The sequence below is a fragment of the Petromyzon marinus genome, chromosome 11 (genome assembly GCF_048934315.1).
Source record: "Petromyzon marinus isolate PM22_M1 ecotype Great Lakes invasive population chromosome 11, UKy_Petmar_22M1.pri1.0, whole genome shotgun sequence".
Taxonomy (NCBI): Eukaryota; Metazoa; Chordata; class Hyperoartia; order Petromyzontiformes; family Petromyzontidae; genus Petromyzon; species Petromyzon marinus.
Genome location: NC_133677.1, coordinates 9,002,517 through 9,022,143, shown reverse-complemented (window position 1 = coordinate 9,022,143; position 19,627 = coordinate 9,002,517). Strand labels below are relative to the sequence as shown.

The 19,627-nt window shown below is 44.3% G+C and overlaps 1 protein-coding gene across 2 annotated transcripts in view; it reads left to right on the top strand.

The window, feature by feature from the left end:
- The window catches only part of LOC116941242 (cytoplasmic polyadenylation element-binding protein 2), a 96,852-nt gene extending 81,855 nt beyond the window's left edge, over positions 1-14,997 (top strand). For both annotated transcript variants that reach the window (XM_032952086.2, XM_032952085.2), the window contains 4 exons: positions 3,421-3,539; positions 5,758-5,872; positions 6,881-7,062; positions 9,034-14,997. In XM_032952086.2, the coding sequence (XP_032807977.2) occupies positions 3,421-3,539; positions 5,758-5,872; positions 6,881-7,062; positions 9,034-9,261 (644 nt within the window). In that variant the 3' untranslated portion in view covers positions 9,262-14,997. The remainder of the gene's footprint in view (positions 1-3,420; positions 3,540-5,757; positions 5,873-6,880; positions 7,063-9,033) is intronic.
- The last annotated feature ends 4,630 nt before the right edge of the window (positions 14,998-19,627 follow it).

The window sequence follows — 19,627 nt, the reverse complement described above, 5'->3', positions numbered from 1 at the left end:
CAAGATTGATTAAACGCTGCGCACGTACGTTTTGTTGGAGCCGCCGACTCGGTCAGGATAATGCTCCTTCTGAGTGACGCACAAGAACAAAATACTTAGCATAATGCATTATTCAGCGTGGAGCAAGTTAAAATCCCATCAGATTTGGCAGTAATGTGCTGGGGGAATGCGGTATCTTACGGGATTCATCAGCAGAGGCATGTACGCTACATGAATTTTCATTTATCACCGTACGTTCCGACGCAGGGGATGCAACGAAATATGGTTTCTGTGCTTTTTTGTTTGTTTGTTCGTAAAGCATTTCTTTTGCGGTGCCTTGTGGCGCTTCAAATGTAGTGGGGCCCTTTAAGAGGAGGGTAAACGAAGAGACGCCAAGAGCATGTACGTAGGTGGCGGGTGGGTGGATCAGTCGGATGCAATGCCAGTTTTGTGTGTCTTATTGATTTTAGAGAAACCACTTGAGAAAGGAAGGGAGCCTTGTTTAAGTAATGTGCAGTTTGTAGCATGCTAGCTGAGTGCTGCATACAGTAAGCAAATGATGTGGCTCAAAAATAAAATTCTCTAGCTTTCGACAATTCATGTGTAACCTGTTAAAAATGGGAAGAAAAACGTCTCTAGAAATTGAAGATGAAATACAAATGTTTTGGCTGGCTGCCCTTCAAGAAAGAACACCAGCGTTCAATGCGGTATAAATGGGCCAGATTTCCAGTAGGTGATCTTAAATTGTTGTGGTGGCTGTTGCTTTTGATCACCCAGAAATACAGGCATTGTGCTTGACACGCACCTACCTGTAGGGCAATGAGGTACCTGTAAGAGGCAGTGCAGCAAGTAGGGTTACGGTGTTATCCGTTGCGTGCTTGGATTTTCTTCAGGCACTCCGGTCTCCTCAGACATGCAAATAAGGAGTTTGGCAAACATTTTAACCCGTGACCCTCCCGAATACGTGTATGTAATGTTAATCATGTATCCGTATAATAATTTAACATGTGTTCTAAATCGGCTGAATTTGAATCGTACAAATGCCCGCGTTGTGGGGAGCGAAACAGCTGTGCTGCTGCTGCCTTTTACTGCACGTGTGCCATTACGTGACAAGAGCGGAGGCCCTGTTTAATGTAGCGCACTGGAGGACGGGTTAACGCAGGGCCGGTCGCATTGACCCTTGGGGTCACGCCGTGACCCAAAACCTCACCTTGTCACCATTGCATTACGCGCTACAGCAGTTTCTCGTTTTTTTTAGCGTAAATCTAAAATAAGTGCATCCGTGTGTGGGCGTGCGTGCGAGAGATGTGATAAGGATGTTGTTGCGGGTGACGGCGACAACACTTGGAAAGCGCTCCTGCAAATTTGTGAGGCTTCTGCCATCTAGTGGTCACATTTCTGTCGTGCACGCCCTGCTAATTTCTCTCGTTCCTTGCGAGTGGAGTCATCCGTTTGGCATTCCCGCTGCTGCGCTTGCCTTTCCTTGCAAAAACTACGACGAGCAACTGCCCACAGCCAGCAGCAAGGGACTTATTTGGTTCACAGGAATGCTCTCCGGTTCTCTTGATGGTGCATTACAAGTCACACGTCATAGAAGCTACACTCAATTTGTGTACCTTTTCTTCCACATAAAATTAGTGATTTTTACACGTACTCGCAACTCAACCAATTGATTTACATGTATATATGTAAATCATATATCAATTATGTGCAAAAACACAAGCCCTAAGCCAGTCATAGAAATGCCACATTGCTGTGGGTGAGGACCATTCCTTCTCCAGGACAGCCATTGTTGACTTCTCATTTAAATTTTTTTATATAATGCAGTGCCTGTCTTAGATAACACTTGTGATGAAAACATACCATTCCAAAGATACACCTGAGCAAAGTAATGCGGTTGGTGTACAAGGTGGCAGGCTGAGGACTACCGCAACTAGTAGGCAAATTTGGCATTCGGTAAGGCTTTAGGGCACTGCAGATTTTACAAGGCTGTTGATTTGCATCGACAATGTTTTCGCCAACTGTCACAGCGCAGTGCAGTATTGGGGGCAGGCATTGCCCCCGTGTTTGCTGACTGCGTGACCCCACCTTGCCGATGCGGACTCGATGGCCCTCACGTCATAGTACCGGGCGCCTGGTGCTCGTTATCTCGTCACGTTGGATCGCGCAGCCGTGCGTCATGACCTTGCACGATTGTCGGAACATCCCAGAAAATTCCCACCAGGTTTTGCGGCAACTTAGCGTTGTCGGCTTCACGCGTGCGGATTTTCCGTGACCAAAGACCGATCTGCATTTATGGGCCTTAATCTCGTTTTTTTTATTGGAATGCTTACAAAGGGGGGGGGGGGGAGGGGGTCAGCCTGTGATGCGGAAGGGTCGGAGTGAGAAATGACCACGGCTCCAAACCCCTCCGCTCTTAGAGAACTTGGTGTTAAAGGGTCTGTCCTTCATGGCCCATTGCTCATTCACCTTCACACGACACCTGAGGCCACAGCTGGTTTTAACGTTCCAGTAGATGTTTACACCCGAGAATGTGACAAACTGCAAGAAATAAAATTCCGTGTGAGCTTGGTTTGTTTAGTGGTTTCACTACTTTTGTGAACGAAAGATTAGCACTTTGAAGAGTCATGCCATTTTATTGATCAATTATATGTATTCTTTACTTAACCAGGTGACAGACTATTGTTGTAATCAATATTTAACATTTTGATGTGAGCACTTGGACTTCTGTAGTTATGGAGTATATTTGCTATTCACAATTCTGCTGTGGATTATTTTTACATTTTAAATATGGGTTTTGAACATGTTGCGCGGTAGTCTAATCTTATTAATATAATCATTAGCATTCATAATCATTCCACAGCTGGATAAAGACGGATCTAAGCTGCTGCTGTCTCCCACAGTCCTGTGACACAATGGCCCTCAGGGACTCCTTGTGGGATTTCTGGTCGGTTGCAGGAATTGAACTTCTTCCTCCATGTAAAGCAACCCTGCCAGGGGGAGGACCCTGGCAACTGGGCAACCTGGAGCCAAGAGTTAATCAATTAAGGGCTTCGGTTTAGGCTTTGTCAAATAACCAAATTGCTTTGCTTGCCCGCTGCCCGAAAACGGCCAGATGTTAGATTCTCCATTATGGTCGATAAAGAAAAACATCGGGTTGCCTCCTGATAATTTACCTCCCTTTATTTTAAATGCACTCCGGCACGGAGGGGTGAAATATGGCCCGTTGAATTTTTTATAGCCTCATGTAAGCAGCAGCATCTGGCACCTATTCACAAATGAGCCTTCGGAAGTGAACGAAGCTTTCAGAAAGTGGGGGGGGGGGGGGGGGGCCCTTTATATTTCGCGCTGGTAAACAAGTGTGCGCAGAGGGGGCGGGCCTGCGTGTTGTTAATGGGCTTTTGTGTTTGGCTGTTTCCCTCCTCCCCCCCCCCCCTGTAGGATACGCATTTCTGCTCTTCCAGGAAGAAAGCTCGGTGCAGGCTCTAATCGACGCCTGCATTAAGGAGGAAGACAAGCTTTATCTGTGCGTGTCCAGCCCCACCATTAAAGACAAACCGGTAGGCGTGTGTGTTTGCCATTCGACGCTGTGCGGCTGAGGTTTTTCTCTGTTATATTAACGTTAAGGCCGGGGGCTGCAATGTTAATGTGTGCATCTGTGTAGCCTAACTTTGTTTAGTTCGAGTTTATTCCCTGGTGTAATCACATGATGATTATTGTGCTTGTCCCGTGCTTTGTGTGCATTTAAACGTGTGGGTATTTATATACATATTTAGAAACACACAAGGAACTGCCAAAACATTTTGAGATCTTTCCATTAGCATGCTTGCACCCATGAATGCATTGTTCAGTTTAGTGTAATAGTGCACTTATTCTGTTTATGTGAATCCCACAAAAAACACGTGACATGAGAAGCACAAACAGAAAGGTTGTGCAACTTTTTTCATAATACTGTAGCTTTTCTGCAGTGTATTTAAACAAAGTCTTTATATTTAAATGGCCACTCAGAAGATCATTCTGATTTATCATTGCTAAATGTAATTTTGCCTATGTTACATATAATTTTGTAGGGAAAGGCTTGCCAATCATTTGTATTATTTTGTTGATGCACACGTTCAGCAGGTTTAGTTAGGTTTCATTTCCATTTGCACTTTAGATTTTTTTATCCTGGAATTTGGCTAATAGGTGTCACCAAATGCTGCACTAATAAGCAATGTTCTCTTGGTAAAAAAAATAATTGATACTCATGGCAGACCCATGTCCCCATTTTAGAAACCCAAATTGCCTTGTTCCTCAGAGGAAGCAATGCTCTCTCTGCATCAAAGTGAATTATGTTCAATTGAATTAGACTGAAAATGATGCCTCCCCACAACAGGGAAGACTGAGTTTCCAAAATACTAAATTTTAGTATTTAAAACGTCGAGACGTTTTAAACAAAATAGTGAACAAGCCTCTAATGAACTGTATTTGTCCACTAGAATGTTTTTTTTTTCTGTATAGAAATTAGAACATGCTGATAAATCGTCATGTAATTCAGGCACTAAAGTAACGGGGATGTTGATCTGCCAGCCGCTTAGGAGAATCTGTCCGCGAAGACGAATCGACGCTCGTTGCAAAAGACGTTCTTAAATCACTGTTACACGTGCAGGCATGAACCATTTGGTTGTAATTTAGAAAACACCATGATCTCGCCCGTGTCACCAGAATTTGCGCTCCCTCTGGTGCCGGCCGCGTGAGTAAGTGGGGCACGCCAGCCCCACCATGTTGAGCACGTGTCTTCCCAATAGGGATGGCCTGTATTCTCATCGGCTTCGGTGCTCAGCTTAGACCAATCAGAGAAGCCATCAAAGCGGTCGCATGGATCGCGGGTCGAGGGGTTACCGCAGCGTGGTGCAATCGCGGCACCCGGGAAGCGTGACTGATGTGTGGGGGGGGGGGGGGGGCGGGGGGGCGCGAGTGACTGCGGCGTAAATCTTGTCCACCTGACATTTCTGTCAGTGTGTGAAATTGGAAAGGCGTGAAATCGCCGTACATCTTGTGCTGCTTGCGATTGTGTAAACTGTAGTCGTGCGTGTACGCAAATTACACGTCTGGTTTCGTTATGTCGTGTACGGATCGTCTGTGCCCTGTTTACTGTCCAAACGGACATTTCGACCCATAGACGAACATTGGTCTTGTAGAATAATAATGGATTTATGAGCATACATTGGACCCATAGGATAACATTGGACTTGGGAAACAGTATTTGGTCCTTCTTCTTTGGTTCTTTCGGTAAAGTCACGTAGAATGAGAATAAAACAATACATTGATGAAATAAAATAACACAATAATATTCTCACGACGTTTCGGCCACAACACAAGCGGCCTTCATCAGGTGAAGGGGACGAGACTGTCTGTAGACTAATAATATAATTGGACTCCCTTCCATTACTCATTTGCATTCGACTGATAGACTAACATTGGACTTATAAACTAATATCGGGCCCGTAGTCCAACATCGGTCCATAGACTAACATTAGACTTGCTAATAGTAGACCCATCGAATAACACTGGAACAGACATTGCATTGTATCCTAACAATAGACTGTTACATAGACCAACATGTCACTGACATCCTAAATTGTCCAAGATTAACAAATTCACTGTGGTCAGGTGCGATTCCACATTTCCACTCACTCGCCTCGCCCAATCGGCCAACGTAACGCACGTAATGCTAAGGGCTCAAATGGTAATGGATGTGCCTGCTGACTGTGGCGTCCCATTTCGCCCGGCGTGCAGGTGCAAATTCGCCCATGGAATCTAAGCGACAGTGACTTTGTGATGGACGGCTCTCAGCCCCTGGACCCACGCAAAACCATCTTCGTGGGAGGGGTTCCTCGCCCGCTCCGAGCCAGTGAGTACCGCTTCAGCCGCGCTCGGTTCACTGCTCTCTCGTTGTTTGCCCCCCCTTGCCGTGTTTTAGTGATGTCAATTACCCAACTCAAATACGCAATTTCTAAAATCAAATCCCCTAATCTCGCACATACGAACCTAGAACCCAGTTGTCTCCAAGGCTGTCCGATGCAAATTTTAAACTAACTCGTACAACTGAATAGGTGTTTGTTTGCTCTGTATAGTTTCTTAGACGTGTTTTCAAATTTTTACTGCATGTTTTGCCACGATGTCCGACGTTGCGCTCCAGGAAATAAAATTCAGTTCCTGGAAATGCTCCCAGTGCGTGCAGCAAAATGTCGGACATCATGCTGAATAGCATACGGTACAACCTGAAAACACATCGGGGAGATATAATAATAGCTGCTTGTTCATTGGGCTACAGCCTCCAAGTGGTTACGCGGGTGGTGGTGTTGAAGAAGGGACCATAATCACTTAACCGCTGTAGCCATTGGCTATGCGGCATAATCTAAATACAAGCACGAGGCACAGTGAAGCAAGCGCTCAGATCACAATCTGAAAGTCACGAGTTAAAATCTCGATCAGGGGTCGACTCGGCAATTAATTTTTCTCCAGGGTTGATAAAAGTAAGTGCCGCTTTATGGGACGTCATGAGTGGTTGTCCTCTCGACAGCCTCACCCCTGACATAGGAATATAGACTTTGTGGCTTATAAAAAGCAGTTGAGCAGGGTGCTGTCTGTAAATCCACTTTAACGTTTTACAGCAGAAAATGTTTACAGTTGTAGGCTAATGTTTTCTGGAAAGAAAAGCCATTGCCTTTGCGGGTTGTACCGCGCGTTTTTCGGCACTGATTCCGATGATTCACTCGGAGCCTCCTCCGTTCAAATAACGCTCCTGACCCGGCACAGCGTGGGGAGGCCCTCATCCAGCGGTGGGTTGACCGAAGTGCTGTCCATGTGTGCTCGTGCGCATGTGCATCGTGTGTCCGGACGCGCTCTCCTCACGCAGTCGAGCTGGCGATGATCATGGACCGGCTGTACGGGGGCGTGTGCTATGCTGGCATCGACACCGACCCTGAGCTGAAGTACCCGAAGGGGGCTGGGCGCGTGGCCTTCTCCAACCAGCAGAGCTATATCGCGGCCATCTCCGCCCGCTTCGTGCAGCTGCAGCACGGAGACATCGACAAGCGGGTAACAGCATCGCCCGAGCTCGCCGCTCGCTGCGCCGCTTGCACCGCATGTGGGGCTGTCGTCCCCCCCCCCATCCGCCAGTGTGAATGTCGTAGACTCCCTCCGCCAACGTGAAATGCAGTCGGCTTGGTTTATTTCAGTCATCCGAGGGCCATGTTGTTAGTCATTTGAGTTTGTTTGAGTGTTTAGTTTTTTTTCTACAAGGGAGATGTGGCTCTGGATCCGCTGCAAACACGGCATGGCTCAGGCTTGTGCCACTCGGTTGCTTTAAAACACGCAGCGATTCAGCCACGGCTTGGCTCAGACCCAGCTCTTGGATAATTCTGAGCATGGCTGGGACCACGGTGTTTAACAGTTTTCATGAACTGAACAAGTTAAGCATGGATTTGTGCTGGCTCACTTCAGCCATGCCTAAGAATACAGGCCTTTGTCTAGTTGACAATCTGCAGAGTTTTAGTCGAGTTTGTGGATTTCATATTGTAATTCTCTGAGCCTAATCGACTATAGACGTTCCCAGCTATAGATGTATTTGTTAGTTTTTTGTGCTTATACTTCCATACAGAAGTAATTTGTTTCCTGATGTATTTATATTATCAGAACTGTGTTATCTGGCATGTGACGGTCCACCGTTATTCCAGGGCCACCTTACTTTGTTCTTTATCAATCGCTTCCACAGTCATCTGAAGAATGTTTAGTTGTGCACCCAAATCCCCGCAAGCTTGAGATTTTCAGCAAAGCCAGCTCGGCATATATATCTATACGTGTGTGTACATTAGAGCGTGTATATATGTATATGCCGTGCCATCATTACTATGAGCTAACATGAGGGACGAGTCACTTTGAAGTATGCAAGTCACTTGGCCAACAGGAAGCTTCTAGTTGAGGCAGAAAGCCCACTTTGTAATTTAGGAGTTTTGACCCATTTAGTCGTGCTGCCGGCATATTCTTGGCCCATTTAAGTCAACCTCGTCCTTTTTAATTAGCAGCTTAGCGTTGGATTATTTCCTCCTGTTTACGACTACCATTATTGTCATTCGCAATGTAATATTGGTATGGTAGTTGCTTAAGACACAAACAGGTTGTTACAGGCCTGCATAATGAGCAGCTTAGTGCACTGCAACAAAAACCCATGTTTTATACTCTTGATTCAGCACCCCCAATATTCAGCAATCGACACTGACCACGACAGTAAAGTCTGGGCAAATATACTCAAGATCCACACGGTGTGGGGAGGCTCTCATCCAGGAATTACAAACTGGCTGTACTCAAAAGTGGCTTCAAAATCAAAGCTACCTTTAGATTATGTTCATTTTTTACACTGCTTCAGGATGGTAAAATAAAGAATTGCTACATATATAGAGTTGTAGGCATATATAGAGCTAAAGGCATGTATAGTGGGCAGAGGTTTTTAGTGTGATTGAAATGCATCTTGAGAATTGTGTTCCAGTGGAAGATGGTTTATACAAAGTATTCCGTGATGTTAATCTCAATAATATGGTTTATCATTGACTGTAGTCAAGGGCATACTGGGGACATATCTTCAATAATGTTTTAAAATGGAAGTAATCTGCTTTCTGAGAAATGTCTCATGGTAATAAAATGCTGTATATACCAGTTTTATAACCTTACCAGGAAAAGGTGTACTCATACCACTAAATACCGCGAAGATGTGACACACCGTCTTGTCTACTATCGTTTTTTGTGAAACATTCACGTGACGATTCCTATCGGTTAGTGATTTAAACGAAGGGAAAATTTAATTTGCAGTGCTTTACACATTGAGGTCGACTCTTATGAAGAATACCCACTTTAAAAAACCACTGCATTGCCAGCAGTGACAACGACGATGGCAGTATTGCAGAGGCTATTGCTTAGATGTTGCATATATCCTCACGGGAGAAGAAATAAAAACTGCACGTTGTTTTCTCTACGAAAGTCTTGACAATCACCCTTCTGTCTGTTGGCGAGCAGGTGGAGGTGAAGCCGTACGTCCTGGATGACCAGATGTGTGACGAGTGTCAGGGTGCACGCTGCGGGGGGAAGTTCGCCCCGTTCTTCTGTGCCAACGTCACCTGCCTTCAGTATTACTGCGAGCACTGCTGGGCAAGCATCCACTCCCGAGCCGGCCGCGAGTTCCACAAGCCGCTGGTCAAGGAAGGAGCAGATCGACCTCGCCACATCTCCTACCGCTGGTGTTAAACAACAAACGAGTGGTGGGGTGGGGGGCACCTTTATAAGAGAGGGCGAGGTGGGATCACAAATGATATGAAATCACAAATTAATGCCGCCCGCCTCGCTCTAAAAAATAAAAAAAACCCTTTGCCCTTAAGCCCTGGGCTGCAGCTGATTTAACGATCGATCGATCGCATTGGTTCATGGTGGATTTTGCCACTCGTGCTGGTGTTGCCCTTAACCCAATGAGAAGGAACAGATGATGCTACTCTTAGCGGAGTACTGTGTTGAGCTGCGGCGATTCGTGGCCATTGTAAGGGGGGGGGAGGGGGAATGTGCTTAACTGTGAAGAACGCTCATTTGTACAGCATTGGCTGCAGCCCGGGTCTTCAATGAGAGGGCATAGCGCATGGCAAGAGGGAAAAGTTGTGTAACGCGCTAAAACTACCTACCAGCAACTGCTTTGGAAAAGCCGCACTGCATGACAAAGTACCATTGTGGATGGTAATCATTTGATTTGCTTCTGATATTGCCCAACTAATTATAAAAGAGCTGTTTTCATAGACCGACAAGCCTGACTACTGACATTCGCATGAAAAGTAGACTCTAAAAAGTGGTGAGTGGAAAGAAAAGCGCTTTTGTCAAACAATGTACATATATTTATGCATTGTATTCTGAACAAAGATCCACGTGAGGAACCTATATAAAGGCTTGGCAGTTCGTTCAAATACTTTTCCCTCTTGTCACATTTCCACGTAGTTTGTAGTCCACAGGATCTGTCTTGTGATTCGCAAAGGATTGTGGGTGCCTCGGGTGTTGTGTGTTGAAAAAAAACAGACAATTTTTTTAATTTAATTTTTTGTAAAATCTATTAAATGATTACATTTTGGCATTAATGTAAAATATAATTTTTTAAAAGAAATAGTTGAGCAGTGTCTCAGCATTTACATATTTTGAAAAAGGAAAAAATAATATTTTTAAGAATTATTTATAAGTGTTAGAACGGGAAGTGTTTAGCACAAGTTTATTTGAGTGGTTTTGTTGTAAATGTTCAGACTGCGTCAAGTGCTTGCTCCTCACATGTGAGGCAGTACACCCTGATCTCCCACAATGCTTTGCTAGCCAGGGGTCCTGGAGACAGGAGAGCATTGCACCGGCCTCCCACCCGAACACGTAGGCATCCGATGTGTTTGCCTGTGCACAACACTTTAAAAAACAGTATATTTAAATTTTGTTGAAAAGAGGTCTAACCCAACTCATCGGCCACTTTAACCAGACATCAATCCATCAAATCTGTATGTCAAAACTTAAGGAATAGATTATCGTTATTTTTTTTCAAAAGCTAATATAAGAACGGAGAGAGAGAGGGAAAAAAAAATCGACAAAAATAAGTGCATGATGGCGCTTATATTATAGTATATATTCTGGTGTGCAGCGTCAGCGTCGTGGCTTGACGTGACTGTGTTGCTGTGTGTTCACCACATCGACTAACTATGTCTCGGCGCAAGCTAAATGCAACATTGGCTATAAGCAATCGCCGTAGATTATCGCTGAGGTTAACCTATAGCTAGAGAGCCATGCACTTGTTTTTTGTCTTGCTTATTTAATCGCAATTAACCGCTTATGTCAGTGCTGATGTGCACAAGCCTGCCATTTGCGCTCCCGAGAGTGTAACCAAAGCTAGAAGTGGGGTGGTGGCGAGGTGCACACCCGGGGAGGGGGGCGCTGGGGAGGAACGGCGGGGGGGTGCTCAAAGGAGGTGAACAATAAACGAAACGGAAAAAAAGCACCCCCTGTGAAAAGAATAAAAATGGAACGCTCCACGGCGGTAGCTCATGGGGGGGGGGGGGGCGGGGAGGGGGGGGACGCGTGTGGGGTAAAAACCGCCCGCAGAAAAACCTAATCTCGCGGGTGGGGGTGGTGGTGGTGGTGGTTGTGGAAAGGGTGATGGTGGTCATGCGCACCGCGTGGGTCGGTCAATCCGCGGGGCGTTCCGTTGTTTTCTTTTATTGTTAAGGGTGTATTTTTTTACTCATTTATTTATTGTTTTGGTCCTTATTTTTGGGTGGGGTGGGGGGAGGTAGGGGGTGGGGACAGAAGGTTTAGTTATTTTTGTATAATTATTATTAAGATGAACCCCCTCCCCTTTGCCCTCCTTCCTTTCCCCTCAGATGTGTCCTCTGGTGGTAGCAATCATACCGTCTCGGAGCCCCCTTCCCCAACACCGTCACAATCACGACGACGCATGCACACGTGCGCACATTGCATAAATCACGTGCTCGGCACAGACGTCAAACCGCAGAGCTTAAGGCAGAAAGGAATTGCCGTTTGCTCTCCATTTTGACTTGGAAGTGATTTGATACCTCAATGCGAATTGTTACAGCACATTCTTGGATAAACGCACGAAAAAAACGTAGATATGCTGCTATATAAGCGGATGTTGATGAGAGAGAGAGAGCGAGCGAGAGAGAGAAAAACATCTTTGCTATTTGAAAATTTCTATGTATTTACACAGAATGGCACTGTTGCACAGAGGTGAAACGTTTCCTAATCTACGGTAAACCTGCCACACAAGGAAAAAAAGTATATTGAAACGTTGCATAGTGATAGCATGTTTACTTGTAAGCTTACTGCATGTGCTACTGTATATTAATGGCAATTTTGGAGTGCAGACATTATCTGGATATACTTTTTAAACTATATAGGGAGTCGAGCTTGGCTGTCATGGTACAAGCTGCACCTGTTAGCGAAACCTAAACATGAATAATAGCATGCTTTCCTATAAAGCTGTTAAAATTATTAATCACTGCAAAGAAACTACAAACCAATTTAATCTGCATTGCAGAGTGGAATGACCTTATAAGGAGCACTAGTTATGGTTGAGGTGTGTACATGTTAACGCTGAAGTTTAAACCTTAAGGTGTGCATGGCGTTTTGTTTTTTCTAATCTTTTTAAACCGTAGTTCTTTCCCCGCATAGAGAACTAAACCCCCCACCACATTTCAAATTTAGCATGCCTAATTACATTTTCCTTTTTTTAATGCCACATTTGTAACAGCTGCTTTTCGTTTAGAGAAACTACATTAAATGTATACACACTAGTAAAAAAAAAATTACAGATAATATTAATTGTAATAAACCTCAATTTTATTTTGGCACACCAAAGACGGATACTGCACCGTAGTGGTTCAAACAAAATTGCGACGATAAAAACTATTAACCAAAATGTTCAGCTCCCTCCCCCCCCCCCACGCTAGTGCAAAACCGTAAGAACAGCGTCCGATTTACTCTGCAGTAAGTCAAAATGGAGACAAGCTTCACCCTGCCCCCCCCTCCCTTCCAACCTTACACCACAAACCATCCTTAACTTGAAGCTGCAGTAGAGTACAGAATCCCCTCCTCCCAAGGCTTGAATATAGAGTGCTGCTGTGATTGTTTATCTCACAAAGTATTGTGCGGGTGTTTTTTCGACTCACTAACAAAGATACTGGAAAAAAATGTATAACCTAAGAAAGGGGTTTTTTTTTCCTCATAGTATTTCTAAAAAGCATTTAGCGAGTTACTAGCGACGATATTGATATTGTAGCGGTCGCATTATTATAGCCTATGGCAAATTTAGCGTGGCGTTACTGTGTGTTCAGTGTTGTGCTGTATTGTGCGTTTTTTCCCCGTCATAGAGTTGCTGTCATTGAGCTGAATTTTTGATGTTTTGGAAAATGACTTGAGCTTTTTGTACTGGTGAACTAATTTCTGTCTAATCACATTTTGAGATGGGAGACGAACGATTCCTGGGCCTTTTGGTGCGTCGTTTGCTGCCCAACAGTGGTTTTCTATTTTTCATAACCCACATCCACATTTGTTGGTATGCACTACTTTTGTATCCTTAGGACAATTTTTTCAGACACACAGACTTTTGTAGGCATGCTTCTCTCTGCTGCATCTTTTTGCAATACCTCAATTTTTCAGAAGCAGGAAAGAAAGAATATTTTCTAAGTTTATTATTCATAAAAATGTATAATTTAATTCTGCATGAAAAAAATTAAGAGATGGAAAACTTTTATTTTTTGCATCGCTCTGCTTTCTAAACTTCGAATTGACTGAGAGCTTTTTATATACTTTATTGTAAAGAATTGTAGGTAGCGCTGGCTTAATGTAACTATAGCCTGGATCTTTATTCCAAAATCCCTTCGTGAAAACAAACCTGGTGGTTTTGGCTGTTCGGGACAACGCTAAAATGTTCAGAAGACGAGATGAATTTCATGTCGACAGTGTGTTCTTTAGTCTGCTTGGCTTCCTAGCTCAGGGGGGGTTCACTACCTAAAGCGCGCACACCGGCTTACAGACAGACGCTCGCTTCAGGTCTTGGCATGGCAATACATTTTACGTGGCCCTCAAATCACACATAGTTTTATTTTTGTATTTGATTTGTGTTTATTTTCTTACAGAGTTTTGCTGCGCGTGGGGTTCCGTCGAAGAATGTTGCTGTAATTGTTGTAGGTTCGATGGGAAATGGAAAAACGAGTTGTCCATTTTTGAAAATCCGTTAATGTTCAGGAGAGTGCGATCTGCTCTGAAAAAACAAACAAACCTGCAGACTATTTGCGGATTCGGTTTATGTATGAGGAAACTTGTTCCTGTTTTTTTGGTTTTTACTCTTTAATTTTTTTACCTTTTAATTTTTGGTTTGTATTATTCCATCGTAACCAAAATGGACCTTAATATGTAATTTAATTCTTAAATTATTATGGTAATGAAGCTGATATGATGACACTTGCAATTGTGCATTACGGAGAAATGGCATTTAAACCCACAATGCAACAGGTCACAAGGATTCAGAAGGATTGCACAGGCATGGCTTTCAACACACCTGCTCTCGGCATTGACACTGTTGTAATGTGCAATAATAATAATCATTAATATTATTCATAAAGCTAAAAAAAAGGCCTGGAAACTTAGATTTATTTTTTGGTGCAAAATCTTTTTGACTTTGTTATCCACTCATTTTTCTACTGTAGTTTAAAGAAGAGAGAAAGAAACCCCTTATTTTTCATATTAAGTTTATACTTAAATACAATTGTATGATTGTAATTATTTTAGAAAGATTTTTTCAGAAAAAGGGGGAGATTTTTCACACTTTTTCATAATTATTTTTTAGTTTCTTTTAAAAAATATATATAAAAGATCTTGGGAAAACCTTTCATTTAATATTTTTTTTGTATTTCTATGTTGGAGTATATAATTTTATGATCTAATTCTATAAAGTTTGTTTTTATTGACGATTTTTTGGAGATGGAATTTTTTTTGTTATTTAAAAAAAAACTAGACTCTAAAAACTCAACGCTGTGGTTTACACTAGAAAAAAACTGGGTTGCTGGTTTCATTTAGTGCAAGGAGAGTGGTGATTGCGCAGTTTTTGAGCAGAGGCTAGCAGGAATGAATAGTGCTCTTCATAATAAGAATGTATATGGAGAGTTAATTAAATGATATGCTTATGACACAATGTTTATATGTTTTTAAAATAAACAGATTCCCACATTCTGGTATGGATATGCATTTACCTCCTCACGTTTCTTTGTGTATCTACACTATCAAAAAAAATGGTTTGGTGTTTTCAGCATAGCCTGTGGTACTTGAATCTGGGTAAAGTGTTTCTGTATCGAAAGGATTTGTCGCAAAGCATTATTATCTTCAGGTAATTCCTCAGTATTTGTAGTGTGAATGTTAATTGCAAAAATTAAACTGTATACGTCTGCTTTAAGCTAACCCCTGTCCGCGTGTGTGCTTTTTCTTCCGACTCTTAATGCTTCTTCTGATTCTTTGGTTCTAACACTTTGTTATGAAATCAAGCCTGCGACCACTCCTAATACTGTGGCTTCACGATCTTCTGTGTGTTTTCGTTTTTCCATGTTAATGATTTTGGCAATAGTGCTGCTTATTTTAACAAAGCTACAACTAACCTTACTGTATAGAGTATATATATTTTTTTATTTGGGCCCAGGTTGACACGTTGACGAAAACGCTAGAAAAACATCACCGTCACCGTGGTTATTTGCGCGCATCGTTGGTTATGGAGACATGGGTACATTTTCTCAATCTAAAAGGAACATTTGCCGACACCATATTTACCAACCCCTATCAATTTGAATGGTAAACTGCCACATTTTTTTAAAACCAATTTTTACAGCATACCACATTTCTATGTGTCGAAATGTTTTTTAAGCGTTCTATGAAGCAGTATGGTTAGTTCTAGATTTAAAGCTTTCGTGACTGCAAGGATCAATACGCTTTGGTTCTATTCGGTAAAGTCACGTAGGTAAAAATAAAACAACAAAAATCACGACGTTTTGGCCACAACACAAGCGGCCTTCATCAGGTGAAGGGACCAGGCTGTCTCGAGGACTGTTTCACTCCAGCGCTGTCCTTTAAGCTTTTAAAGGTCGCGGTCTGAGCGTGGCTGTGTTTCACTCCAGCGCTGTCCTCGAGACAGCCTGATCCCTTCACGTGATGAAGGCCGCTTGTGTTGTGGCCGAAACGTGATTTTTGTTGTTTTATTTTTTACCTACGTGACTTTACCGAGTAGAACCAAAGAGTACAGTCTGGTTAGCTTTTAACAACCTGGTTTAAAATTCTGGCAGTCCACAATTTAAATGAGTACATTTGGCAATTATACGAAATGCTTCTGACGCTGCGTGCACTCGCAAACACGGCTCTCCCCAGTAATGGAAGATTCCTGCTCATTCTACCAAGCCATTAATTTCACGCACAATATTCACAAACATTCACTTTCGGACGACACATAGCTGCAACAGCGTTTACGTGAAACACGTCACCAAAGCCAATGCAAATTAACACTAGATTAGATTTTTGAATAGAGTTCAATGGTTAATGCAATGATCCAGGTGAGTGAGCGAGCAAGCCTGCCTTGTAACAATTGATTTTGCTGCGGGATTAGTTGTAATGCCCATTTTAATGAATAGCAATGTAGCCAGCTGCAGACTGATTTGAACATTGCAGTACAGTTATTACTTCAGCTGCTTAGTACAGTCACACAATGTACTTCATCTCATTCGATCTCGGGATCTGAAGCTCAGCAGGGGGTTGATCCTGGCATGTCCTGGGATGGATGCCCAGGTTGTCATTCGCTTCTGTCGGGCTGCTAGGTGGCCAACAGAGGGCATTACAAACAACAAATTGGACGGAGTGATCCCCATGTCTTGTCCCCCAATTCAATTCTCTAAAGCTTGATTTTCTTGTATCCCAATGGGTGTGTAATAATATAAAATAAAATGTCAGGGGTCAATTAATTCGGGGTCAAGACATCTGGACCACTCTGCGCTTTGACGAGGCTCTCGTGTCTCTGCCTCTCTCACCTTAAATCCACACTGATCGGCATGGTGAGGTATGGTCAAATTAACCCTCCCTCCACTGGCCGTGCTGCGTGGCGAGATCCACTTCCACCAATGGATTGACAACAACCGATAAAACCGTACTGGTGGTACCATTGGGCTCGTGAACGTATGGTACACACGCTCCCAATTGGTACGCTTTGCTTATCGGCAAGGTGGAGCGCGGGTGAGTTGTTTTTACATGATCGGGAATCGGCTCAAACTAGGTGGTTTAAATGTTGCGAGGCAATGAGGCGCGTGAGGTCCGTTGATTTTTTTTTTTCCCCCCACGGAAATGAATGACTGAAGGATTCCCTGGCTGACTGCTAACGCCTATCCGGTGTATGGCTTTTGAAGAGTGACTTGCACCACGCGCCAGTTTATTGTAAATGGTGTAGCGGATAAGCAATTCGTGCGGTAAAAGTTATCAGAAGTGGGTGAAATGCAAGCATATCAATGTTTTCTGCTTTTGACCTGGTTCTCATGAACATCAATCTTTCAAATGACACCCCATCCATTGAAATTAGTGTAATGGACTGATCATATGTTGTCCCCAGACAAAAGATGAGTGCCTCATTTATGAGTAGTTTTTGGTTTTCCCTTTTCGAACATACACTTTATTTCATTACAAAAACATTTAAACAAAGGTCAATCGCAACTTTAAAAAAAACCATCTATATACATTGATCCATAGAGCTACATGCCACCGGTTTTTGTTAAAAATCGGAGTAACAAAACAATAGTGCCATCATTCCTGGACAAGTGACATCAAAATACGTCCACAGACTTTTTCATCGTCCGTTCGTTTCTCAATCCGCTTGTCCCTGGTAAGGGTGGCGGTCCAGGCCTCCCTTTCCCTGGCGACAGATTCCAGCACTACTATACACTACTACACTACACTATACACTACACTATACACTACAATACACTGCTATACACCACTCCACATGACTATACACCACTATACACGACTATACACTACAATATACACTACTATGCACTACACTATACACGACTACACTACACTATATACTACTATACACTCTACACGACTATATACTACACTATACACTACACTACTATACACGAGTATACACTACTACACTATACACGATTATACACTACTACACTATACACTGCACTACTATACACGTTTATACACTACTACCCTATACACTACTATGCACGATTATACACTACTACACTATACACGACTATACACGATTATACACTACTACACTATACACTACTATACACCATTATACACTACTACACTATACACTGCACCACTATACACGACTATACACTACACTATACACTGCACCACTATACACGACTATACACTACTATGCACTATTATGCACTACTACACTATACACTACTATACACGATTATACACTACTACACTATACACTGCACCACTATACACGACTATACACTACACTATACACTACTATGCACTATTATACACTACTACACTGCACTACTATACGCAGACGTTCCCAGGCCAACGGAGCGACATCATCCCGCCAACAGCGTAGTCCTGGGCCGGCCCCGGGGTCTTCGCCCAGTGGGACGCTGCTGCTGCTGCCCGGTAGAGCTCCAGGGGTAGAGCTCCAGGGGTAGAGCTCCAGGGGTAGAGTTCCAGGGGTAGAGCTCCAGGGGTAGAGTTCCAGGGGTAGAGCTCCAGGGGTAGAGCTCCAGGGGTAGAGCTGCAGGGGTAGAGCTGCAGGGGTAGAGCTGCAGGGGTAGAGCTCCAGGGGTAGAGCTCCAGGGGTAGAGCTCCAGGGGTAGAGCTCCAGGGGTAGAGCTCCAGGGGTAGAGCTCCAGGGGTAGAGCTCCAGGGGTAGAGCTCCAGGGGTAGAGCTCCAGGGGTAGAGCTCCAGGGGTAGAGCTGCAGGGGTAGAGTTCCAGGGGTAGAGCTGCAGGGGTAGAGTTCCAGGGGTAGAGCTCCAGGGGTAGAGCTGCAGGGGTAGAGCTGCAGGGGTAGAGCTCCAGGGGTAGAGCTGCAGGGGTAGAGTTCCAGGGGTAGAGCTGCAGGGGTAGAGCTGCAGGGGTAGAGCTGCAGGGGTAGAGCTGCAGGGGTAGAGCTGCAGGGGTAGAGCTGCAGGGGTAGAGCTCCAGGGGTAGAGTTCCAGGGGTAGAGCTGCAGGGGTAGAGCTGCAGGGGTAGAGCTCCAGGGGTAGAGCTGCAGGGGTAGAGCTGCAGGGGTAGAGCTCCAGGGGTAGAGCTGCAGGGGTAGAGCTGCAGGGGTAGAGCTGCAGGGGTAGAGCTGCAGGGGTAGAGCTCCAGGGGTAGAGCTGCAGGGGTAGAGCTGCAGGGGTAGAGCTCCAGGGGTAGAGTTCCAGGGGTAGAGCTCCAGGGGTAGAGTTCCAGGGGTAGAGCTGCAGGGGTAGAGCTGCAGGGGTAGAGCTGCAGGGGTAGAGCTGCAGGGGTAGAGCTGCAGGGGTAGAGCTGCAGGGGTAGAGCTGCAGGGGTAGAGCTGCAGGGGTAGAGCTGCAGGGGTAGAGCTGCAGGGGTAGAGCTGCAGGGGTAGAGCTGCAGGGGTAGAGCTGCAGGGATAGAGGAGTTCCAGGCGTAGAGCTCCAGGGGTAGAGGAGTTCCAGGGGTAGAGCTCCAGGGGTAGAGCTCCAGGGGTAGTCTACCGGGGGCGAGGGGGCATCCTTATCAGGTGGCCGAACCACCTCAACTGGCTGGTCTCGATCCGGAGGAGCAGCAGCTCGACTCTGAAGATCTCCCGGATTACCGAGCTCGTCACCCGAAAATGTTTAATAACCATAAATAAAAATTGCAATGTAATTATGCAATGCCATAATAAAGATATAATTAAGGCATATATAAGTTAAAACCTATCTGTACAAAGGACTCTGCAAACTTTTCAAAGGGGACACTTCTGAATCCTATTCAAAATGTCATTGTGACAGCACAGTTGTACATTGATGGGAGTACGTTTCCTCTTAAATATAATGTATATTTTGGGACTGTGAAGTCGCAATTTGAAGATTGCG